General features: G+C 44.1%; 1 protein-coding gene across 1 annotated transcript in view; it reads right to left on the bottom strand.

Moving 5' to 3' along the window:
• Nucleotides 1–583: 583 nt before the first annotated feature.
• Nucleotides 584–26,466, bottom strand: part of LOC125465244 (neutrophil cytosol factor 2-like) — a 97,290-nt gene continuing 71,407 nt past the window's right edge. Inside the window, exons 10-14 of the mRNA XM_059638233.1 lie at nucleotides 19,146–19,265; nucleotides 16,001–16,146; nucleotides 4,095–4,200; nucleotides 3,506–3,629; nucleotides 584–906 (exon numbers count right to left, since the gene is read on the bottom strand). Of these exons, the coding sequence (XP_059494216.1) occupies nucleotides 761–906; nucleotides 3,506–3,629; nucleotides 4,095–4,200; nucleotides 16,001–16,146; nucleotides 19,146–19,265 (642 nt within the window). The 3' untranslated portion in view covers nucleotides 584–760. The remainder of the gene's footprint in view (nucleotides 907–3,505; nucleotides 3,630–4,094; nucleotides 4,201–16,000; nucleotides 16,147–19,145; nucleotides 19,266–26,466) is intronic.

Consider the following 26,466-nt stretch of genomic DNA (forward strand, 5'->3'; position numbering starts at 1 on the left):
CCAGAATCTGGATTTTTAAAAAGCCCAAATGAAAACTGATTATGGAAGAAAGGAGGGGGAATGGAACATTTGGAACTTTCACAGACACAATGGCAGTTGTTGTATCATTCTACAATTCTTTGTATCATTTGAGGCATGTGTTGGAGCAAATTAACAATGGCACTGGTAAGCAACTGACAATAAACAGCTTCTCATTCTGATAGGAAATCTAAAGTACAAGAGAGGGAACTTTACAGAGGGACCGAAGAACGTGAGATATTGTTCAAAGTAGAGATAAAAATCTCCGTGAAGTGAAAACTAGATAAGAAAGGACATAATAATATAGAGGTGCTAAGGCAGTCTAGTTCAGGGAGGCAAAGTAATATGTTTGGAATACATTAGATTCTTCGGTACAAAACTGATGGTCCTCCTTCATACAGAAGGACCCAGACTGATGTTCATTCGCCTGTGCAAGGGTTCTCAGACATAACTGCTATTCCTTATGCAGGAGGACTCAGACTGACAGACATTGCCCCATGCAGGGATGATGAACAATGATTCACCTTCACTTTTAAACAATAGTAAACATTAATGGAGACAAATGACAATTTCAATTGCTCTTTAATGCCAGTGACAGAATCATTTCTCAAGACCCCTCCAAAGAGAGTTTAGCTCTCCGAGTCCTGAGACCCAACCTTGATCCCAACCACCCACAGGGGCACTCTTGGAAATGCTGAGCCTGCAGTCTCCACTCTAGAGAGAATCTGACTTCATTTCTTCTCTACTTCACAGCCTGAGTGTGAACAGAGTCTTCAGAATGGTCAATCTTTCTGGTTTCAGCCATGGCTGAGCCTCTCGGTCTGACAAAACACCGGGGAAAGATGCCAATGTTCCCATTGGAATGTCCTTCCAGCCACTCTTCATTCACTGTAAAACAAATGGAAGTAATGTGATTGCGCAAGGGAGAGAGGGAGAAGAGAATGAAGGGGAGGGGCAGGGGGAAGAGAGAGAGAGAGAGAGAGCGCGAGAGAGAGAGAGAGAAAAAGAGAGAGAGTGGGGCGGAGGGAAGGTATGGGGTGAAGAAAGAGAGAAAAGGAGAGGAGCAAGGGGCAGAGGGGAAGGAGTGAGTGGGACGGAGGCAAGAGGAGGGAGAGAGTAGGGGAAGACTCAGAAATGGGGGGATAGAGAGAGAGAGAGAGAGAGGGAAAGGGGGAGAGAGAGATGGGGGATCAGGAATTAAGAATGGAGGGGATTAGGGAGTGAGTGGGGGAGGTTCAGGCAGCAGGATTGGTCTTGGAGTGAGGGTGCTTCAGGAGGTGGAGGGGGCAAGGAGTGAGGGGGGTGAGAATGGGACCGACAGCAAGATATAGGCATTCAGGCAGTGAGAGATGGGGGGACTCAGGCAGTGAGACATGGGATTTCAGAGAGCGAGAGATGGGGTAGGTCAAGGAGCGAGAGATGGGGGAGTGGTCAGGGAGTGAGAGGGGGATTGGGAAGTGACAGGGCAACAGAGTATGAGGGGATAACAGGGAATGAGAAATGGGGGGGTCATGGGGCAAGATATGGGGGGTCAAAGTTGCTAAGTATTTATTATATGATTGTGTGTAATTGGAAATTCAAAAAGTTGATTTGAGACAATGGTCTTTATGCTATTTACAAAAATAGAGTGATTTTTGAAAAGCAGTGCCCAGCAGATTTGAGAGACATGTGTGGAGTTTTATTGGTTTGATTGCTGAGCAAACAACCCTGGAAAATCCTGAAGGATCTATACTGCCGTTAGGAACAGCCTCTGGATTGAGGTAATAGAGTTTTTTTTCAGAACATACGTAGGAGCTTTGAGCTTTGCTAGCAACTTTCCTCAATTATCAAGGGTGGCTCAGTGGGTAGCACTGCTGCCTGTCAACACCAGGTGCCTGGGTTCAATTCTACCCTCTGTGTGGAGTCTGCACTTTCTTCCAGTGTCTGTGTGGGTCCAGTCCAGATGCTCTGCTTCCCTCCCACACTCCAAAGGTGTGAAGGTTAGGTGGATTGGCTGTGCTAAATTACATAGAACACAGAACGTAGAACAATACAGCGCAGAACAGGCCCTTCGGCCTTCGATGTTGTGCCAACCTATGAACTAACCTAAGCCCCTCCCCCTACACTATCCCATCATTATCCACATGCCCCATAGTATCCAGGGATGTGTAGGCTAGGTGGGTTAGCCATGAAAATGCAGGGTTACAGGGATAGGGTAGGGGCTTGGTCTAGTGGGATGCTGTTCAAAGGGTCAGTGTGGATCTGATAGGCCAAATGGCCTGTTCCCGTATTGTAGGGATTCTATGGACTCTGCATCTCAGCTTGGAACTGAAAGCTGTGCTGTTAATCTCTCTCAGTGAAATAGTCAGAGCAAGACCTGATAATGTTTCAAGAAGCCACTCTGCACATTGAGTCTACATATATTCCCTGCAGAATAAACCAGTCTGTCCCACTTCCTGGCTCTATCCTTTTAGCTTTAGTTCCTTCAAGGATCCAACAACCTCTCTTTGAAATGAGTGAAGTCTCTGCTACTACCATCCACAGCAAAATTCCTTGCATTCCCCTGTGTATCTTGCCCCAAACGTTATGCATTTCTCCTAATCCTTGTGCCACCAGCTAATGGGAACACCTTTTCTTTTTATATCTTATAAAACCCCATTGCAATCTTGTAGACCTTAACCAAATTTCCCCTCAATATCCATTGCTCCAAATAGAACAACGGGTTTGAAACATTAAAAAAGACTGGAACTTTTTTCACTGGAACGTAGGAGGTTTGTAAAATCATGAGGTTCACAGACAAGGTGAATGGCCTTTTTTCCTAGGGTGGGAGGAATTCAAGACTAGGGGTATAGTTTTAAGGTGAGAGGAGAAGGATTTAAAGAGGACATGAGGGGCAACTTTACTTTTACACAGCGTGGTTCATGTGCGAAATGAACTTCCAGAGAAAGTGATGGATGAAGGTACACTTACAACATTTAAAAGACGTTTGGATAAGTTCATGAATAGTAAAGGTTTGGAGGGATATGGGCAATGCAGGCACGTGGGACTCGTTTAATTTGGGACATGGGTGCCATGGACTGGTAAGACAGAAAGGTCTGTTTCCATGCTGGATGACTCTGACTCCAGCTTCTCCAATTGAAACTATAACTGAAATCCCTGATCCCTGGAAGAATTCTGGTAAATCTCCTCTGCACACCTTCAAGGATCTTCACATCGTTTCCCAAGCATGCTGACCGTTACTCTTAGCTGTCGCTGACCCACTGCTTGAAAAAGACTCAGCATACCTTCCCTTCTTTTGAACTGAATGCCTCTACTCATGAAGCTCAAAATCCCGTATAGTTTGCTAATCTCACTCCCAATACGTCCTACGATAAAATGGAGAGAGGGGCAGAATCAGAGCGAGGAACAATTTCAGAAAGAGACGGAAAGAGGGAGCACTGCTGAAGCTGGTACTTATAAATGGTACAATAAATGAATTTAATCCAGACAGACTGGAGAAAGATCCTACCCTCAGACAGAACATCGATGATATCGCCCTCATTGAACTCCACATCCTCAGCCCCATGTCCGTTATAATCATAGAGGGCCTGTGTTTGGTAGAGAACTTTACGCCCAGACAAAGGGTCTTTGCACTGAAAAACGGACAGGTTAGAGCAAAAAAATCACAGTGAGAATACATGTATGTTGCAATATGTATATGCACATACACTGCGGTATATATATATTAACTTCAGACTTTGTGCTGGAGTGTGATCACCCTGTGGCATGAGTGCCTGCGCAATGCAGCTTGTGTATACTCAAGCTTTAGCCTGAGCCAGGGCATGCTGCAGTTTGGAAGTTTCTCTTCCAAAGTGTGAAAGTGAACACACTGCAATTTAAATGTGCGTATTCTGAAGTGATAATATGGATACTGTATGAATCCATATACATACTGCATTGAATCTGTGTACACGGAAATGTATAAGTTTGTATATGCTTGCGTGAGTATGGGCGTATTGTAATGTTGCATGGTGTATAGATGGGGTGCTAAACCTAGGTGGGATTTTGTCTGTGTCTGCAAACTTGCACCTGTTTTTGACTGAGCTTCACATTCTTACCTTGCACCACAGAGTGAGGCGTCTGTCAACAATCTGATTCCACACTTTGTTTAGATCTTCATCTCCTCTAATCTCCACCAATTCCTGTTTCTCCTTCTCTTTGTAACTGTGAGAGAATTTAAGGGTTTAGAGACAGATTGATTCAGGAGTTAGGTTTACAGACAGATTAATAAAGGGAGTTGGGGTGGCAACAAAGTAAAGGTTAAAAGTAACTCATGGATTGGAGGGCAAGATAAAGAATCATTAGAATCCCTCTAGTGTGGAAGCAGGCAATTTGGCCCGTCGAGTTCACAGTGACCCCTCTGAAGAGCATCCCACCCAGGCACACATACACACACACACTTTAACCTATCCCTGTAATCCTGCACTTCCCATGGTTAACCCACCTAACCTACACTACAGGCAATTTAGCACGGCCAATCCACGCAACCAGCACATCTTTGGGCTATGGGAGGAAACAGAAGCACTCAGAGGAAATTCATACAGCCAAAGGGAGAATGTGCAAACTCCACACAGTCGCCCAAGCTTGGAGAGTTAACTTTGATCGGGGAGAGGTGGGAAGTGTGCTATTGACAGTGAGTAGCAAAAAGGGAATGTATTTATTTTGGTCTTCACTCACTATGCCAGGATTTATTACTCACCTCAAATTATCCCTTTATCCATTTGTAAAATTGTAAAAGTTGATGCCCCAAGAACTGAGCCCTTTATTATTCATTGCATCTTACCAACCATAAAATGATCCACTTGTACCATAATTTTCAGGCAAGTTATCATAAGTCTGTAAGTTTTAAAACAAGCATGGAACCTTATCTTTTAACAATTATTGATCTAAAAGGAGTAAGACCAACTTTGATAGTATTAGTTAGAAAATTTCAAATGTTGATATGGAGAAGCAATTTGCAGGTAAAAGGGACAGTTTAGAAAGTGGGAGGCCTTCAATAATGAGATTCAGAGACAGTATGTTCACGTTAGGGTGAAGGGTAGGCTCTTAGGTGTAGGAAATGCTGGATGACTGGAGAAATTGAGGCTGTGTGCAAGAAAAAGGAGGCATATGTCAATATATAGACAGCTGGGATCAAGTGAAACTCAAGAGGAGTATAAGGGCCATTGGAGTGTACTTATGAAGGAAATCAAGAGGGCATAAAGGAGACATGAGATAGCTTTGGCAAGTCGAGTTAAGGAGAATCCAAAGATATTCTACAAATGCATTAAGGGCAAAAGAGTAACTACGGAGAGAATAAGGACCCTTAAAGATCAACAAGGCCATCTATGAGTCAGTGTAGCTTGATGTTTGTTGGTCAGCATAGACGTGTGGGATGAAAAGCCCAGTGTATGATCCCATGACTCTATGAGAAATCAGAAACAGTATCTCAAATGCAGAAGAGAGGCTAACGCCGGAATATGGGCAGCCAATTGGAAATGTAAGGACAGCAGACTGTCACTGAAACAAATAGTAAAATGTTCTTCAAATGTATTTAAAGTAAAAGATTAGCAAAAGATGGAGTGGATGGAGATGAACAATTTTGACAGGGTACAGAAGGACAATCTACTTCCATGAGTTGGTTGGTCAGTAATTAGGGGTCACAATTTTATGATTGCCAGCAAAAGAACTAGGAGTGAGATTAGGAGAAGCTTCGTTGCTTAAACTGATGCCTGGGAAAGCGGTGGAGGTGGATTCCATTTGAGGTTTCAAAAGAGAACTAGATGTATATTTAAAAGTGATAAATTTATTGAACTATGGAAACAGAACTGGAGAAGAGGACTACCTCAGTATTTCTTTCAGAATGCAATACAGATACAGTTGGTCAAAGGACCTCCTGTACTGTAAAATTTAATGAAATAGTCTCAGTAATCATGACATGGAATCATTATCAGTTGTTGTAAAAGTGGATCTTGTTCACTAATTTCCTTTGGGGAAGGAATCTGCTGTCCTTTACCAGGTCAGGCCTACATGTGATTCCAGACCCACAGCATTGTGGTTGTCTCTTAACTCTGACATGCATAACAAGCCATGGAGTTATATGAAACTGCTACAAAGTCCAAGAAGGAGGTAACTGGAGGGACCACATGGCATCAACCTAGACATCAGAAAAGCAAAGCAATGACAGAAAAAGCAATGACAAACCCAGTTCTATTGACCCTGCAGTCTCAAGTGCAAAAAATTGAGAGCTGTCCCTCAGATTAGTCCAGCAAGGGCCTGACAAAGACACACTCATAGAATCATACATTACACATAATGTCCCAGCTTTTCCAAAATGGAAGCCATGATATTGAAGCATTATTGAAGTTCTTTGAAGATGACTGGAGGGTAGTTAATGTTGTTCCATTATTTAAGAAAGGTAGCAGAGACCAGGGAACTACAGGACAGTAAATATGACATTAGCGGTAGGCAGGTTATTGAACAGGATATTGAGGGATAGGATCAACCAACATTTGGATTGTCAAGATCTGATTAGAGAAAGTCAGCATGGGTTTGTGCATGGGAAATCATGTATGACAAATCTTTTAGAGTTCAAAAAACTCTAAAGAGGTAACTAAGAGAACAGGTGAAGACAAGGCAGTAGATATTGTCTATATGGACTTTAGTAAGGCCTTTGACAAGGTACCCCATGGCAGTTAGTCATGAAGGTTAGATCACATGGGATCCAGGGAGAGGTAGCTAATTGGATTCAAAACTGACTCGACGGTAGGAAGCAGAGGGTGATGGTTGAAGGTTGTTTCTCAGACTGGTGGCCTGTGACTACTGGTGTGCCACAGGGGTCAGTGCTGGGACATTTATTATTTGTTATTTACAGAAATGATCTGGATGTGAATGCACAAGGCATGATTAGAAAGTTTGTGTATGATACAAAATTAGGAAGTAACATTGATAGGGAGAAGGTTACCAAAAATTAGAGAAGGATCTTGATCAGATGGGGAAGTGGGCTGAGGATTGGCAAATGCAATTCAATACAGATAAGTCTGAGGTGTTGCACTTTGGAAAGTCAAACCAAGGTAGGTCTTATACAGAAAATGGTAAGGCCTGGGGAGTGCTGTGGATCAGATGGACCTTGGTGTACAAGTAAACAGCTCAATGAAAGTGGTGTCATAGGTAGATAGGATGGTGAAGGTGGCATTTAGCATGCTGGCCTTCATCATTTGAGGTGCTGAGTATAGGATTTGGGACGTCATGTTGTATAAGTCTTTGGTGAGGCTGCTCTTGGAGTATGTTATACAGTTTTGGAAACCCTGTTGTAAAAAAGACATTGCTAAACTGGAAAGTGTGCAAAGAGGATTTACAAGAATGTTGCCAGGACTGATAGGCCTGAGTTACAGGAAGAGGTTAGCTAGGAGAGAACTTTATTCCTTAGAACACAGGAGAATGAGGGGTAATCTTAGTGAGATGCATAAAATCATGAGGGACATAGATAAGATGCATGCATACAGTCTTTTTCCCAGGGATGAGGAATTGAAAAACAGAGGACATAGGTTTAAGGTGGGACAGTAGTGCGTATATGGAATGGGCTGCTGGAGAAAGTGGTTGAGGTAGGTACATATTTAAAAAACATTTGGACAGGTACATGGATGGGAAGGGTTTAAGAGGGATATGGACAAAATGAGGACAATTGGAACTACCCGAGTGGGCACCTTAAACCTATGCCCTCTTGTTCTGGACTCCCCTAACTGAGAAAAAGACCTTAGCTATTCACCCTATCCATGCTGCTCATGATTTTACAAACTTTCATATAGTCACCCACGGTCAGCATGGGCCAATTTGGGCCAAAGGATCCGTTTCGGTGCAGTATTACTCCATGACACTAAGTTACACAATTGCCAGAAGATAATTGAAAGTGTACTGTATTAAAATTTATTGTGGAAAATTAAAGCTTGTGGTATAAAACCATAACGGCATGACTTGAAGATTGGTCAGCTAACAGGAAACATAGAGAGATAAAGTCATATGGTATGGAAACAGACCCTTTGGTCCTACTCGTCTATGCTGACCAGATACTCTAAACTAATCTAGTCTCATTTGCCAGCATTTGTCCCATATCTCTCCAAAACCCTTCCCGTTCACGAATTCATCTAGACGCCTTTTAAATGTTGCGCATTCTTATGCGCTCTTAAATCTTATGCACTCCTTCTTCTGTCCAAGTGCTCTTTTGTCTCTTTGGAGTCTATCCCCACCTATCACTCACTCCTCACCTCCTCCCCCATTCTGTCTTCTGCATATAAATCAACATTTTCCTAGCTACCATCTGTTCTGAGGAAGAGTCAGTCCACCTGAAATGTTAACTCTGATTTCTCTCCACAGATGCCGCCAGATCTGTTGAGCTTCTTTAGTAATTTCTATTTTTTGCTCTGAAAACATTGCCGATCAGGTCCCTTTCAAATCTTTCCTCTCTCACCTTAAACCTATGCCCTCTTGTTCTGGACTCCCCTAACTGGGAAAAAGACCTTGGCTATTCACCCTATCCATGCTGCTCATGATTTTACAAACTTTCATAAAGTCACCCCTCAGCCTCCAATGCTTCAGGGAAAAGAGCTCCAGCCTATTCAACCTCTCCCTATAGCTCAAACCCTCCAAATTCAGCAACATCCTTATAAATCTTTTCTGCACCCTTTCAAGTTAAACAACATCCTTCCTATTGCAGGGTGACTGGAATTGAATGGAGCATACCAAAAATGGCCTAACTAATGTCCTGTATAGCCACAACATGACATCCAAACTCCTATACTCAATCACTGACCAATAAAGCCAAGTGTTCCAATACCTTCTTCACTACCCAGTCTACCTGTGACTCCAACTTTAAGGAACTATGAACCTGCACCCACTTCCCCCTCCCCAGGTCTCTTTGTTCAGCAACTCTCCCGAGGATGCTACCAATAATTATCTAAGTCATGCCCTGGTTTGCCTTACCAAAATGTGACACCTCACATTTGTCTAAATTAAACTCCCTCTGTCACTCTTGGCCCTTCGATCAATCTGATCAATGTCCTGTTGTACTTTGAGGTAACCTTCTTCACAGATCACTACACCACCAATTTGATGTCACCTGAAAACTTACTAACCACACCTTCTATATTCACATACAAATCATTTACATACATGACTAAAAGCAGTGGAAAACACTACAAGCCTCCAGCCTCAAGCCAATTTTGTATCCATATGGCTACTTCTTCCTGGATTCCGTGTGATCCAACCTTGCCAACCAGTCTTATCATGTGGAACCTTGTCAAATGTGTTGCTGAAGTCCAAATAAACAATGTCCACCGCTCCGCTTTAATCAATCTTCTTTGCCAATTCTTCAAAACTCTGAATCAAGTTAATGAGGCATGACTTGCTACACACAGAGTCATGTTGACTATCCCTAATCAGCCCTTGTCTTTCCAAATACATGTAAATCCTGTCCCTCAGAATTGCCTCCAACAATATGCCCACCACTGTGTCAGGAAGCCCTCCTGCACACACTGGACAAAAACTGACCCATCTATAGTACTCGAACTATAGTGCTCCCAGTCAACATTTGGAAAGTTGAAGTCCCCCATGACAACTACCCTGTCTCTCTCACTCCTATCGAGAATCATCTTTGCTATCCTTTCCTCTACATCTCTGGAACTATTTGGAGGCCTATAGAAAACCCCCAACAGGGTGACCTCTCCTTTCCTGTTTCTAACCTCAGCCCATACTACCTCAGTTGACGAGTCCCCAAACATCCTTTCTGCAACTGTAATACTGTCCTTGACCAACAATGCCACACCTCTGCCCCTTTCACCATCTTCTCTGTTCTTACTGAAACATCTAAATCCTGGAACCTGCAACAACCATTTTTGTCCCTGCTCTATCCATGTCTCTGAAATGGCCACAACATCGAAGTCCCAGGTACTAACCCATGCTGCAAGTTCACCCACCTTATTCTGGACGCTCCTGGCATTGAAGTAGACACACTTCAAACCAACTTCTTGCTTGCCGGTGCCATCTTGCTTCCCTGAAACTTTATTTCGGACCACCCTACTCTCAACTTTTTCTATAGTCGAACTACAATTTTGGTTCCCATCCCCCTGCTGAATTAGTTTAAACCCACCTGAATAGCCTGAGCAAATTTGCCCCCCACCTCTACCACCTCCACTGGCCACACGTTCCAGGCTCTAGCCACCCTCTGAGTAAACAACTTTCCATGCATTTCTCCCTTAAACCTTTCCCCTCTCACCTTGAAATCATGGCCCCTGGTAATTGAGTCCCCCCAACACTGAGAAAAAGCTTCTTGCTATCCACCCTGTCTATACCTCTCATGATTTTGTAAACCTCAATCAGGTCCCCCCTCAACCTCCATCTTTCTAATGGAAATAATCCTAATCTACTCAACCTCTCTTCATAGCTAGTGCCCTCTATACCAGGCAACATCCTGGTGAACCTCCTCTGCACCCTCCCCATAGCATCCACATCCTTTTGTTAATGTAGCGACCAGAACTGGAGGCAGTATTCTAAATAAGGTCGAACCAAAGTCCTATACAACTGCAACATGACCTGACAACTCTTGTACTCAATACCCCATCTGATGAATGAAAGCATGCCTTATGCCTTCTTGACTACTCTATCAACCTGTTTTGCCACCTTTCGGGTACAATGGACCTGAACACCCAGATCTCTTTGTGCATCAGTTTTCCCCAGGGCTTTTCCATTTACCGTATAGTTCACTCTTGAATTGGATCTTCCAAAATTCATCACCTCGCATTTGCGTGGATTAAGCTCCAGCTGCCCTTTCTCCACCCAACTCTCCAATCTATCTATATTCTGCTGCACTCTCCAAGTCGCCTTCACTGTCTGCTACTCCGCTAATCTTTGTGGTAATTTGATTTTAGTAGGATAACAGGTTGGCACAACATGGTGGGCCGAAGGGCCTGTACTGTGCTGTATTATGTTCTATGTACACGTTAATGCTGTGACCAAAGCTTGGGCTCATGTAGAAGGTGCAGGACACCGTGAAAAAAATTGAGCTTCTATGGATTGAGAGGTTTTACAAACACTTTGTGCATGCCTTGTGAAAGGCCTGGTTGGGTCAATAACCAGCAAGACACTTCGGGAGGCTATCATCCTACCTTTGTAGGTAGGAAGCTGCAATGGGAAACATGCGGAACCTTCATTGACAGGCAATGAGAAGGGGAGGATTTACATAGAGCAAATACAAACCAAGAAAAATGATTGTTTCTTCTGGATTCCACCTCACCCCAAGACTGACAGAGATGGTGTGCATTTCCTAGGAGAGATGTTAATCTGGCAAAGTACTGAAGGTAAGGACTGGATTCAGGCAGCATAATTAAAAACATCCTGTCAAGATGGCAGCAAAGTAGGACACTCCAACTGGAACTCCTCCGCTCCTTCTGTTTATTTCCCATTTTATTGTCTTTTTTTAATCCCCTTTAGCTCCTCCTGGTGTTCTTCCCTAAGGTAAAGTGGGCTAGAGACCAGAGCAGGGCAAGTGCGGCCAGTGGGATGGCCAGCGGGCTGGAGGCCAGAGCCGAGCGAGTGTGGCTGGCAGGCTGGAGCAAAGTGGGAACAGTCAGTGGGCTGAAGGCCCAAGCAGAGCGGGCAGGTGTGAGTGGTCAGTAGCTTGTAAGCCCAGGCAGACCACATGTAGAAACCTCCTGCACTGATCTACTGAAAGACTGTAATGCTTATTTTTTTAGCTTTATTCTCATTTTACTAACTTATACTGTGGAAATCTGTAACTGATGTAACATTTTTTCCCTTTTTTTCCCTTACTTCTGTATTTTGTATCTAAGATCTGTACCTAGGTACTTTGTACCTAAGATTACACCATATGGGATAACATTGTAGACGATTCACTGTACACCTGTACTTGAATACATGTAACAATAAAGGATATTCTAATATTCTAATTCTAATATACCTGATCAGGTCCCAGGGTTTTATCTATCTTTAAGCATTTTAAGATGTCCAGTAACGCCACCTCTGCAAAATGGACACGTTTTAACATATCACTATGTATTTCTCTAAGTTCTCCAGCTTCTACGTCTTTCTTCACAGTAACTGCTGATATGAAATGTGCATTCACTATCTTAGCCATGTCCTGTAGTTTCACACATAGATGGCCTTGTTGATCTTCAAGGGGCCCTATTCTCTCCCTATTTACTCTTTTGCCCTTAATGTATTTGTTGAATCTCTTTGGATTCTCCTTAATACTACCTGCCAAAGCTATCCTTTTTGCCCTCCTGTTTTCCCTCCAATGTACTCCTACAGCCCTTATACTCCTTGAGGGATTCACTAAATCCCAGCTGTCTATACCTGTCGTATATCACTTCTTTTTCTTGACCACAGCTTCAATTTCTCTAGTTATCCAGCATTCCCCAGCTTTACACTTCACACTAACAGGAACATTCTACCTCTAAACATTTTATCTAATTTTTGAATTACACAGTTAATGTTAGGGCCCTGGGCAGTGTTGTCGAACAGAAATGCAGGTACATAGTTCCTTGAAAGAAGCATCACGGGCAGACAGAGTGATGAAAAAGTAATTTGGCACACTTGCCTTCATCAGTCAGAGCACTGAGCACAGGAGTTGGGACATCATATTAGAGCTGCACAAGACATTGGTAAGGGCACATTTGGAGTACTGCTTACAATTCTAGTTATGCTGCTATGGGAAAGATGTTATTAAACTTGAAAGAGTGCAATAAAGATTTACCAGGATGTTACCGAGACTGGAAGGTTTGAGTTACAAGGAGAGGCTGGATAGGCTGAGACTTCTTCTTCTCTGGAAAGTAGGACACTGAGGGATAGTTTATAGAGGTTAATAAAGTCATGAGGGGCACAGACAAGGCAAATAGCTGAGGTATTTAAACCAGGGTAGGGGAGTCCAAAGCCAGTGGCATCGGTATAAGGACGAGAGGGGAAAGATTTGAAAGGGACCCGAGGGCAACCTTTTAAACACACAATGATGAGCATATAGAACAAGCTGCAAGCAGAAGTGGTGGAGGTGAGCACAGTTACAGCGTTTATAAGATAACTGAACAGGTACATGGATAGGAAAGGTTTAGAGGGATATAGGCTGAATGCAGGCAAATAGGGCTAGCTCAGTTTAGGAAACCTGATTGGCATGGACGAGTTGAGCCAAAGAGGTCTGTTTCTGTGCTGTACGATACTTTAAATGGTGAAGTTAGTGGCATTGGTCGTACTTCTGAGGTTACAACTCCATGTCCTCCAAGCTGCCCCTTCCTGTGTTGTTGGCTCCTACTGAACTACAAGCACTGGTTGCTAACCCTCCCTTTCTAGAAGGCTAATTGATAGATGTGAAGTTGGCTGAAAGCTAGGATATTGAGATTTGATGTAGCTGGGCATTTCTCAGACTGGAGATGAGGTGAAACTGGTATTCCCACGGATCGTGTTAGGACCCTTGTTTTTTCTGAGTTATGTAAACAATTTGGAGATGGATGTTGATGGCAAAACCTCTAAATAAGCAGGTGATACTAAGCTAGGGTGAATACTGAATTATGAGGATGATGCTGAACGAATGCAGAGAGATATTGACTAGATAGCCAAATGGGCAGATACTTGGTAGATGAACTTTAATGCCGAGCAATGCATTTTGGTAGGAGAAACAAGGAGACACAATACAGGGTCATTGGTACGCTTCTGAGGGAAGTACAGGAGAAAAGATACCTCGGGTTCAAATGCATGATTCTCTGAAGGTGGCCAGGCAAGTCGAAACAATTATTAACAAGGCTTATAAGATCCTTGGGTTTATAAGTAGAGGCACTGGGTATAAAAACAAGGAAGTGACGTTCCACCTCTACAAACTATAGGTCAAACTATATTTGGTGTACTGTGTTCTGCTCTGGGCACCTTATTTAAGGAAGCTTTGTTAAAGCCTTAGAGACAGTTAAAAGGAGATACCATAGGAGATTTCACAAGTGAGCTGGATAGGTATTTGAAAATGATAAATTGAGGGCTATAGATTTAGAGCTGGAGAATGGGACCAGATAGATACCTTTTTCCATAACTGGTACAGAAACAATGGTCAAATGGTCTCCTTCTATTATTCTAAGTTTATCCAGTTATTTACCATCCCTAGCACCCAGGAGGCAACAGACGAATGGGACTCATCATCTCATCTGCAAACTAAAATGCCTACCTCTCAAACTACTGAATCACCCACTTCTATGACCTTTCTCATCTACCTACCAGCTTGTTGCTTCAAGAATATGTTTTCTGAGCATAGCCTTCAGGCAACATGTAATTGTGGTTTTGATTTTCCCTCAAGTCATCCACTCCCAACTCATTCATGTTGCTCACAAAATGGGCATCTAAAATTTCACCGTGTTATTACACCATGTCACACGCACTACCTTTGTCAGTTGTGGTGAGTGAGTTGACTTCTCCCAGAATTCTCCTGAGTCACTTCTCACTAATGCTCTCTGTTCTACTTCTGTTCAATTGCAGATTTATTAATGCAAGTTAAATACCATCAACTGCCAGGATGTGACTTGAAACACAATTTAAAGACTGTATCATTTTATTATCTGCGCCTCTGATTATGAATTAAATAGTAAAATATTTTGGAATGAGGATCGTGTAAAGAATAACTGCACTTTTATAAGCAAATTACTGAAATTCATCATGTGTTTTGTTCAAGCAGTGAGGGAAGATGTTCATAGACGGCACAGCACAGGTTGGGTGCGGGAGGGCAGCAGCAGGAGGTTTTGTTGACCAGGAATAGCAATATGATAGTCTGATTTGTGCAGTTGTGGGCAGGACATCAGCCTGCAGCAACTCGGGTTTCCGGGGAGCTGCATAACTAGCGGGAATGCAATATAAATGGAGAAGCCATCAAACTTCAGAAAAGAAAACGTCTCTCTCTCTCTCCCTTTTTCAGGAAAAATGACTCAAGTCCAAAGCAAGCCAGTTATTTTCTACCATCAAATGCTGTAAACTGTTGCAGTTAAGTAGTAACTAAGAGACTCTGTGGTTAGTGTTCTAATTGCCCTGTGGCTCTTGTGAAGAACTGAAAAAACTGGAGAAAAGAGCCTGAAGAACAGACAGACGTAGCAGGCAAAAGGGATATCTAAATGAACTCTGTGGGCTGGTACTATTCTGTTTACCAGACACATTTTCCCTTGTCCCATAAAACCGATGTTATTTTGTTTATCTATGTCTGCCTGTGTGAAAAAGTAGGAGTTTTAAAAGAGACATTTAGAACTTGAACCAGTGAACCCATATGCTGATAACTAATAGCTATTTAGTTGTGATAGAATATAGAACATAGAACAGTACAGCACAGTATACATCTTTGGTCCACCTCCCCTCTCTCCCTTTTTATCTCAGAACCCTCTCCCCATCCCCCTTTTCTGATGAAGGGTCTAGGCCCGAAACATCAGCTTTCGTGCTCCTGAGGTGCTGCTTGGCCTGTTGTGTTCATCCAGCTCCACACTTTGTTAGCACAGCATAGGCCCTTCAGCCCATGATGTTGTGTCGATCTATTATCCTACTAAGATCAATCTATTCTGCTTACCCTGCATTTTACTACCCTCCATGTGCCTATTTAAGAGTTGCTTAAAAGTCTCTAAATTATCTGACTCACTATCACTGTTGCAGCGCATTCCACATGCTCACAGTAGTTCTTGTCGAGTACAGGATTGGTCAGGGTCTTCAGTGAAATTGATTCCATCAGACAGGTAACTCGGGTAACTTTTATTAAATCATTAACTTTTATGGTGACTACAAGTGGAGCTTGAGACTCAGTGCACTTTACCAGTGGGTCTTCTTAATGGCTTCCCAGAGCATTAGCCTAGACCTCTAGATTACTACTCTGGTGAAATCACTGATACACAAGCTCTTCCCCATTGTGAGAGCTAAAGAGAGTATTAGAATTATAATAGCAAACATTTTGTAATCTTCGCATTTGCACCTTAATTGTATCTGGCCTGACCGTCGGCCCAGTTTGGATTTGAAGACGTTCACAAATTCACTGTACGATATTCCTGGCTTCATCCTCGTTGCTAGTGTGTATTCATAGTGAACCTTTATTATCACGGAGTCAGCAAGCGAGCAGTCCTGATTTGATCAAGAATAATGGCGTTACGATATACCAAAATTAGGAAGCAACTCAATTTTACTGCCTCTTTTCCTGGAAAGTTGATACAATAGACTTTTCATAATTAATGTGTTTGATCAGGGCTTTGTTACAACACCTTGAATTGTTGCATCTCACATTTGGAGGCTTATATTGCTGTCCATTGGTAAAAAAGAATATATCTTCAAGAGAGTATGTGCATTTGAACTGGGGCAAAACTAGTGCAAACCAGTAACCAGGCGCAAACTATAGCAGCAGGGAAGTTTGACACTGCATTTTCAAAAACCACGTATAGGCCATGTTACTTCAGATCATGAGAGAAAAGCTGGTAATACAAGGGCCCTGTTGGTTCTTACACTTCACTCTCCGATTATATCACTCTTTATCCTATACTGTCATTAGTCTTTGGCAGAATAAAGCACATTCAAGTGCCATCTTTGACTAAAGAACACCAGGTTACCACCAGAGGTGAGACCGGGGTGGGGAGCAAGAAGGCCCAGGAAGAGAATATCAAAAATTGTGCTTTTGTCTTCACCTTAGAGAACTGAAAAAACATTCCAGCAACAGCTGCAAATCAGGAGGTGGAATGGAGAGAAGAATGTGATAAAATTATTCACACTAGGGAAGGATATTGAGCAAATGGATGGAACTGTGAGCTGACAAGTGTCCTGATCCAAATGGACATATCTTTGAATATTAAAGGTGTGGATAATGAGATTTAAGGTGCTTTAGCTTCTAAAATACCCTGAATTCAAGAAAGGCTCCTTTAAAAAAAGAACGTAAATATAATTGCTCTATTGTACAGGTCTGAGGTCTATTGTGAGGCCTCTTCTGAAGTATCGTGCGCAGTTCCGGTTGCCCTGCTATATGAAGTATATTATTAAATTGGAGAGGGTTCAGAAAAGATTTACCAGGACTTTGCTGGGAATGGAGAGTTTGAGTTATAAAAATAGGCTGAATAGGCTGGGACTTTTTCCATTATAGTGCAAGAGGTTGAGTGGTGACCTTATACAGGTTCACAAAATCTTGAGAGGTATAGATAAGCTAAATAGCAAGGACCTTTTCCCTATGGTGAGAGGAGAAAATTTTTAAGGGGCATTAGGGGTAACTATTTTACACAGAGAGTGGTTCATGTGTGGAATGAACTGCCAGAGGAACTGATTGATGCAGGTAAAGTTACGACATTTAAAAAATATTTGGATAAGGACATGAATAGGAAAGGTGTGGAGGGATATGGGACAAATATAGGGAAGTGGGACAAGCTTAGATTGGAAACATGGTTGGCGCGGACCAATTGAATTGAAGGGTCTGTTTCCATGCCATAATGACTCTAATCAAGAAGGGAAGGAGGCAGGAAATAGCAAACTATAGGCCAGTTGACTTGACTGTTTTCGGAGGGAGGCTGTTAGAATTAATCAGGTCATGCTAGGGTACTTAGAAACACTCCACAAAAGACCAGTCATGTTTATCAGACTCTTTTGAAGAAGTAACATGATAAATTCCAGACTGCAGAGGTACTGCACTTGGATTTCTAGAGTCATTTTAAGGTGCAACATCAAACGTCATTGTGGAAAATAAAAGCTTATGGTATAGGGGCTAATGTACGAGCAACGATATATTGGCTGACTGGCAGAAGAAATAACGTGCATATAAATACATCCTTATCTGACAGAAAGTGACAAATGGAGTCACACATGGATCTGTGCTAGGTCTCAACTTTTTACAAGTTTCAATCATTGGCTTGAATGAGGAGAGTGAAAGCATGGTAGTTAAAATTCACTACATCAGAGTTTGCAGATAGATGTAGATTGGCTGAGTGACTGGGCAAATATCTGGCAGAAGGGGTAAAATGTGAGAAAAAGTGGTGTTCACTTTGTCAGGAAGAATGAAAAAGCAGTTTTACTTAGACTGAGGTCTATGTGGAATTCCAAGTTGCACAGAGATCTCTATGTTCCATGTACAAGCCACAGAAAGTTATTACGCAGGTTTGTAATCAAGATGGCTAATGCAATGCTATCCTGTATTACAAGAGGAATTAAATATGAAAATAAAGATGTTACAATTCAGTTATACAGGATATTATTGAGACCATCTTAAATACTGAGTGCAGTTTTGGTTTCTGTATTCAAAAACTGGATGCGAATTCATTGGAAGCAGTTCAGAGTTGGCCAGATTGATACCTGGAATGAGTGGGTTGTCTTATGCAGAAAGGTTGCACAGTCTGGACTTATTTCCACTGTCAGTTTAAAAAATAAAGGATGGTTTATTAAAGTGTGTAATATCCTAAATATTCTTGACAAGGTGGACATGGAAGGTGTTTCCTCTTGTGGGTAAACCCAAAACTAGAAACACTAATTTACAATTAGGCCTCGCTGTTTTAGGGAAGACCAGTAGGGAATCATCTCAGGAGATTCAGACACTTTGAGGCTCTCTAACACAGAAGGTGGTCAAAACACAATCATTGAATAATTGAATGATGGAGGCACAAAGCGTCTTGTTAGACAAGGGAGTCAAAGGTGATTGGGGGTAGATGGGTATGTGGAATTTGAATCACAAACAGATCAACCATGATCTTAGTGAGTTGAGGAGCAATCTTGAGGGGCCGAATAGACCACATCTGCCCCTACATTGCATGTTTGTATGTTAGTTTGGAAGCCACTGAGGGCTGGACACACAGTCTCGAGGTGCATGCCGTCCTGTTCATTCCTTCCTTTTGCCACAAGCATTGTGGCATGAGAAGGCAATGGGAATCATGGGTTGCCCTCTGGTGCCATTTAGCTACATGGCGAGGCCATCAGTGCTCTCCTCACCACTCTGTGAAGAACTGTGGACTTCGACGTGACACTCCTGTGATCTATCTATGATAGCATCTGCCACTAATGTACATCGAGATCAGAAATCAAGACCTTTTACCACCTGATCACTTTGGGGAAGAGCCAGAATTTTCCTGCAGAACAGATATTGTTTATTAAACTGTTACCTTCCAAGATCCTGCTGATGATGATAGAGTCTTTGAATGAGTTTCTCCTTCAGTTTCTGTCTGTCTGCTGGCTGGGACGTGGGGAGGGGTCTGACTAACATTTCCAGATCCTTGCTTCAGCTGCAACAAAAATAATCTTTAAATATTGAAGTCCGAGAACTTCTGGACATGGATGAAAATACTCATATTATTGATTTTTGAGTCATATCCCTTACCCTCCCGCCTCCAGACATGCTTTGAATTCACTACATTTCCTGAATTAGAAATAGGACCAGAAGTGGGCCATTTGGATCCTCAAGTCAATTATACCATTCAATAGATCACGGTTGATATTCACCTACAAGTCCACTTTTCCATCCACTTGTAATCTCATCAAGTTTCTGTAAGCAAGAAAGGAAATTTGCCTGTTCCAGCTTTAGTTATATGCATTGATGGAGCATCAACAATCCTTTGGAGTAGAGAATTCCAAAGTTGAAAACTGAGTGAAGAAAGCTCTCCACATCTCAGTCTGAAATTATTGGTCACTCGTCCTGACATTCAGCATCCACAATCAAGATTCCCTAGATCAGAGGAAACAACCACTTAATCACGCCTGTGCGAATCTTCTACTCCACTGCCTTCCACTCCTCTTTATGCCTCACCCATTCCTGTCCCCACTCTCAGTACTCACACCAGTCCTGTTCCCTCTCTCAGCTCACTCTCCCACCTGTGCCTACTTAGAATCCCAACAGTGTGGAAAGAGGCCATTTGGTCCAACAAGTCCACACTAACTCTCCAAACAGCTCACTCTTTTACCCTTTCCCTGTAACCATGTATTTCCCCTGTTTAAACCACCTAACTTGCATCTCCCTGGGTACTATGGGCAATTTAGCATGGCCAATCCATCTAACCTGCACATCTTTGGGCTGTGGAAGTAAACTGGAGGATCTAGAGGAAACCCACACAGACACGGTGAGAATGTGTGAACTCTCCCTTCAGCATACTCTCCAATACTGTTCCCCACATGGAACCCATCCCTAGTCCTGTTCCCCACCTCGGCACTGTCCAATCCTGTTCCCTGTTTCCTGCCCTCTCAGCATTGCCCACCCCTCTCCATGCCCCAAGTCCTGATTTCCCACACAGAACCCTCTCCCAGTGCTATTCACCATCTTAGCTCTCTGCCCAGTCCTGATTCCCTTCACAACACTCTCCGCGGTTGTGTTACCCTCTAGGTACTCTAGAAGTCTACTCTAGTCTTGTTCCCTATCTCAGTACTCTTTCCAATTCTGTCACCACCTCCTACACACTCCAAGATCTGTTCCTCACTTCCACCCAGTTCTGATATCCCTCTTGGAACTTGGCCTTGGTCATGAACCCTCTCTCGTTACTCTTTCCAAACCTGTTCTCCCTTAAGAGAATCTTGCCCTAGCCCTGTTCCATATGCAGGACTCTCTCCAATCCCGTTCCCCTCTTCCTGCGTACTCCTAATCCTGTAGCCCACTTAAACAAAGCAAAGAACTGCAGATGCTGGTGAACTGAATGAAAACAGAAATTTCTGGAAAAACTCAGCAACCTGGAAGGTATATCTGGGACCCTGAATAGTGAGGAGGGAGGATGTAAATGAGCAAGTGTTATACTTTGCATGGGAAGGTGCCGAAGGGGTGTGAAAGATGTTGGTATGGAGGAAGAGAGGACCAGAGTGTCTCAGAGGGAATGGCCCCTGCAGAATGCTGACAAGGGAGAGGAGGGGAATGTGTGGCCGCTAACAGCATCCTGTTAGAACCGACGGAAACAGCAGTTTACAATCCGTTGGATATGGAGCTTGGTGGAGAAGTGAGTGAGGACCAGGGGGACCTTATCACTGTTGTGTTAGGAAGTGGGGGGGGGTGGGATGGGAAGGAAAGGGAAGGGTAGGAATGAGGGGAGAAGTGCAGGAGATGGATAAAACATGGCTAAGGGCCCTGTTGACCAAAGCAGCAGTGAATCCTGACTTGTGGAAAAAGACGGATATTTCTGAGGCCCTCATGCGGAAAGTGGTATTGTCAGAATAGATGTGATGGAGATGGAAAAACTAGGAGCAATAAGAAGGACTCTGTACAGGAAACAGGGTGTGAGGACGCCCCTTCGAGGTAGGTAGGAGTCAGTGATGGATATCGGTGGTTAGGCTATCCCCAGAAATGGAAGCAGTGATGTTCAAGAAGGGAAGGAGGAGTCAGAGATGGATCAGGTGAAGTTTTGATTTGATTTAATTTGATTTATTATTGTCACATCTACCTGTGTACAGTGAAAAGGTTGTTTTGCATGCAGTACGGGCAGATCATACCATGAAAAGATCATAGGGTGACTGAACAGAGTGAGGAATACAAAGTTACAGTTACAAAAAAGGTACACAAAATGCAAGACCAAAATTAGATTTAAAATCTGAGAGGTTCATTCAGAAGTCTAACAATAGTGGGGAAGAATCTGTTCTTGAACCTGTTGGTATGTGTATTTTAGCTTTTGTATCTTTTGCCTGATGAAAGAGGTTGGAAGAGAGTATAACTGATGTGAGAGGGGCTTTTCTGAGACAGTGAGAAGTAAGGATGAAGTCAGTGAATGGAAGGTTGGCTTGAATGATGGACTGGGCTGTGTTCACAACTCTCTGTAGTTTTTTTACAGTCCAGGGCAGTGCATTTGCCATAACAAATGATGTATCCAGATACAGAATGCTTTCTATGGTGCATCTGTAAACATTAGTGACAGTCCTATGGACATGCTGAATTTTCTAAGCCTGTCTGAGAAAGGAGAGGCGTTATTGTGCTTTCTTGACCATTGTATCAACGTGGGTGGTCCATGACAAACTGTTGGTGATTTTCACTGCTAGGACCTTGACGCTCTTGACCATCTCTACCTCAGCTCCATAGATATAGATTGGAGCGTGCCCTCCACCTTGCTTCCTGAAGTCAATGATCGGCTCTTTCATTTTATTGATGTTGAGGGAGAGATTGTTACCTTTACCCCATACCACCAAGCACTCTATCTCTTTCCTGTATTCTGTCTCATCATCATTGTTTGATACAACGGTGGTGTCATCAGTAAACTTCAGATGGAGTTTGGATGAAATCTGGCCACACAGTCATGAGTGTACAGTCAGTACTGTAAGGGGCTGAATACACATCCTTATGGGGGCACCAGTGTTGAGAATTATTGTGGAGAAGGTGCCGTTGCCTATTTTCACTGATTGTGGTCTATGGATCAGGAAATCAAGGATCCAGTTGGAGACGGCAGAGCAAAGACCCAGGTCTTGGAGTCTGGAGATTAATTTGGTTGGGATTATGGTGTTCAAGATGGAGCTGTTGAGGAAAGGATGAAAACTGGAAGTGAAATAGATACATTTTTCCAGTTCTTAACGAGAGAGGGAACCAGCCCCAATTATGTCATCGATGTACCAGGGGAAGAAAGAGATCTGGGGAGGGAGTCAAGTCAAATTTGAACAAGGAATGTTCCACATATGCCACAAAGATACAGACATAACTGGAGCTCATGCTGGTACCCAGTGTCAAATACGAAATTTGACTTTTTTCTCCTGCTACTTGCCCAATCACCCCACCCCTGTTTGGCCATCAGCACTCTGCCCTGTCCCAGCCCCCTCTTAGCACACTCCCCAGTCCTGTCACCTTGTGCACACTCTCCACAGTCCTGTTCCCCATCACAGCACACTCATCAGTCCTGCTTGCCTTCATTGCACTCCTCCTAGCCCAGTTCACCTTCCGCACACTCACGTTCTGGTACTCCAGCCACTGTTCTCTCCAGTCCTGTCTCCCTGCATGCACACTCCTCAGCCCTGTTCCCTTCTGTGCACTCTTACCAGTCCTCTTCCCTTCTCAGCATGCTCCACAGAGCTTTTAAACCTTCCAACCCTCTCCCCAGTTCTGTTCTTAGTTTTGGCACTCTGTCCTGGCGTGTGCCCATTCTCGGCAATCTCCCCATTCCTCTTGGCCTGCTGTCCAATCCTATTCCCATCTCGTCACTCTCTTAGTCCTGTTCCCTTTCTTGATACTCTCTGTAGCCCTGATCCCCTTCTCACACAACTCACAGTTCTCTTTCCGCCTTCCTGTACTCTTCCCAGAACTGCCCTCTCTTGCTTACTCCTCAGTTCCTTCGCCTTCTCCCCAAGGACTGATGCCTCTCTTTGCATTTTTCCCAGTACTATTCCCCCCTCCCACTCATTCACCCGTCTTCTTTTATTTTCCTACTCTCCTGTACCACAACCACCCCCAAGCCCAGTGCTCTTTTCCTTCTCAATACACTCCCTAATCCTGTTCGCCCATCCCACCAATTTCCAATCCTGTTTCCTGATACCTGTCCTTGCCCCACTCCTAATCACCTGGACAATCTTGTTCCTCCTACCTGCTCAGAGCCACAAAACCGATCTCCCTCTAGACACTCTCCTGAGCACTGTTTGCCCTTCTTGGCACTTACTCTATCCTGTGGACCTTCTCAGTTGTTTTCTCATTTCTATTCACCATCTCAGTAATTGCCCCAGTCCTGCTCCCCATCCCGGCCCTCTCTCCGTTCCTGCTCTCGCTCCTGGCCCTCTCTCCGTTCCTGCTCCCCCTTCCGGTCCTCTCTCTGTTCCTGCCCCTCCTCCTGGCCTTCTCCCCAGTCCTGTTCCCCCTCTCGCCCTCTCTCTAGTGCTGTTCCTTATCCACCTCTTGGAACTTTCCCAAGTCTTTCTCCCATTTCATGCCCACTCAGCACTCTCCCAAGTCCTGTAACCTCTTCCTACCCTCTCCTCATACAAGTTCCACCTTCCCACTCACTCCCCACTCCTGTTGTCCCTTACTACTCCATCTTCAGTCCTGTTCCCTCCCTTATCACCCTCCCCCATCCTGTTGCCCCTTCATGATTATTCCCCAGTTTTGCTCCCCCTTCGTATGCCCTCTTGAATCTGATACACCCTCTCGGCATTTTTCCCTATCTGGTTCCTCCTCTCTGGACTCTCCCAGTTCCTGTTTCCCTCTTGGTATGCTCTTCATTCCTGTTCTCTATCTCAGCATTCTCTCCTAACCTGGTCCCACTCTTGATTCAGTCCCCAGTCCTGCTCCCCTCTCAGTACTCTGCCAATGCAAAGCCCTGCCCAATTCAGTTTCCCATCTTCTCAGTCTCCCTGGTACCCCTGAGATCAAGGTGTAGAGCTGGATGAACACAGCAGAGCAAGCAGCATCAGAGGAGCAGGAAAGCTGATGTTTTGGGTCTAGCAACGTCAGGTTTCCTGCTCCTCTGACGCTGCGTGGCCTGCTGTGTTCATCCAGCTCTACACCTTGTTTTCTCAGATACTCCAGCATCAGCAGTTCCTACTATCCCTGGTGCCCTTATTGGGTCACTTCCCAGTACTGTTCCCTCACACAGAATCTCACCCTTCATCCTATTCTCTATCTCACACTTCTCCAATTCTGTTCCCTCTCTTGGCAATCTCCTCTGTCTTGTTTTCCCTTCTGTCCTCTGCACAGTCCTGTTCTTGATCCCAGTCTTGGCACTTTCTACAGTCCAAGTCCTGTTCCCACTCTCCACACTCTCCCCAGACCTGTTCCCACTTACAGACCTCTCCCCATATGTGTTTCACATTCCCACTCACTTCCCAGTCCTGTCATTGTGATTGACATCACAGCAATAGATCTTTCGACCCTTCATGACCATGACAGACAAACCACATAACTGTTCAAATCCCACTTTCCACCTCTTTGTCCGTAGACTTGGCATCATAAGCAGCATTCAATTATTCCTTGTATGTTCTGAGGGTTTTGACCTCTCGGCCCTCTCCCCAGTCCTGCTCCCTCTCTTAACACTCTTCCCAGTCCTATTGAATCTCTTGGCCCTCGCCATAGTCCTGGTTCATATTTGCGCATGGGAACTGCAGATGCTGGAGAATCCAAGATAACAAAGTGTGAAGCTGGATGAACACAGCAGGCCAAGCAGCATCTCGGGAGCACAAAAGCTGATGTTTCGAGGCCTAGACCCTTCATCAGAGAGGGGAATGGGGTGAGGGTTCTGGAATAAATAGGGAGAGAGGGGGAGGCGGACCGAAGATGGAGAGAAAAGGTGATAGGTGGGGAGGGGAAAGGTCAGTCCAGGGAAGACGGACAGGTCAAGGAAGTGGGATGAGGTTAGTAGGTAGGAAATGGAGGTGCGGCTTGGGGTGGGAGGAAGGGATGATTCAGAAGAAGAACAGGTTAGGGAGGCGGAGACAGGCTAGGCTGGTTTTGGGATGCAGTGGGTGGAAGGGAAGAACTGAGCTAGTTGTGTGGTGCAGTGGGGGGAGGGGACGAACTGGGCTGGTTTTGGGATGCAGTGGGGGAAGGGGAGATTTTGAAGCTGGTGAAGTCCACATTGATACCATTGGGCTGCAGGGTTCCCAAGCGGAATATGAGTTGCTGTTCCTGCAACCTTCGGGTGGCATCATTGTGGCACTGCAGGAGGCCCATGATGGACATGTCATCTAAAGAATGGGAGGGGGAGTTGAAATGGTCCGCGACTGGGAGGTGCAGTTGTTTATTGCGAACCGAGCGGAGGTGTTCTGCAAAGCGGTCCCGAAGCCTCCGCTTGGTTTCCCCAATGTAGAAGAAGCCACACTGGGTACAGTGGATACAGTATACCACATTGGCAGATGTGCAGGTGAACCTCTGCTTAATATGGAAAGTCATCTTGGGGCCTGGACTGACCTATCCCCTCCCTACCTATACTCTCCTCTCCACCTATCTTCTTTTCTCTCCATCTTCGGTCCGCCTCCCCCTTCTCCCTATTTATTCCAGAACCCTCACCCCATACCCCTCTCTGATGAAGGGTCTAGGCCTCGAAACATCAGCTTTTGTGCTCCCGAGATGCTGCTTGGCCTGCTGTGTTCATCCAGCTTCACACTTTATTATCACATTTGCGCATACTGCCTAGTACTGTTCCCCTTCCTGTCCTCTGCCCAAACATGTTCCACTTTCCTGCTCATTCCCCATTCCTGTCAATTGTTGGAAAAACCCATCAGGTCACTAACATCCTTTATGGAAGGGAATTGCCATCCTTCCCAGTCTGGTCTACATGTGACTCAAAACCCACAGTAAAGTGTTCGACTCTTACCTACCTCTTAAATGCTAGACTGGCCAGGGATGCCCTCATCCCATGAACGAATAATGCCTTTGAGTAGATTATAAATCATGACTACAGTGTGTTAGAGGGACCCTGTAGCAGGAGATGTCTAGTGCCCAGCTCGCAATGTATACATTCCAGTGAGATTGTTGAAATTGTGTAACTGACTTTGCAAATCCTGGACTACTTTCCTAATCCTCATGAACAAGAATGAAAATCTTTTTAG

Source organism: Stegostoma tigrinum, chromosome 29, assembly GCF_030684315.1.
Source record: "Stegostoma tigrinum isolate sSteTig4 chromosome 29, sSteTig4.hap1, whole genome shotgun sequence".
NCBI classification, from domain to species: domain Eukaryota; kingdom Metazoa; phylum Chordata; class Chondrichthyes; order Orectolobiformes; family Stegostomatidae; genus Stegostoma; species Stegostoma tigrinum.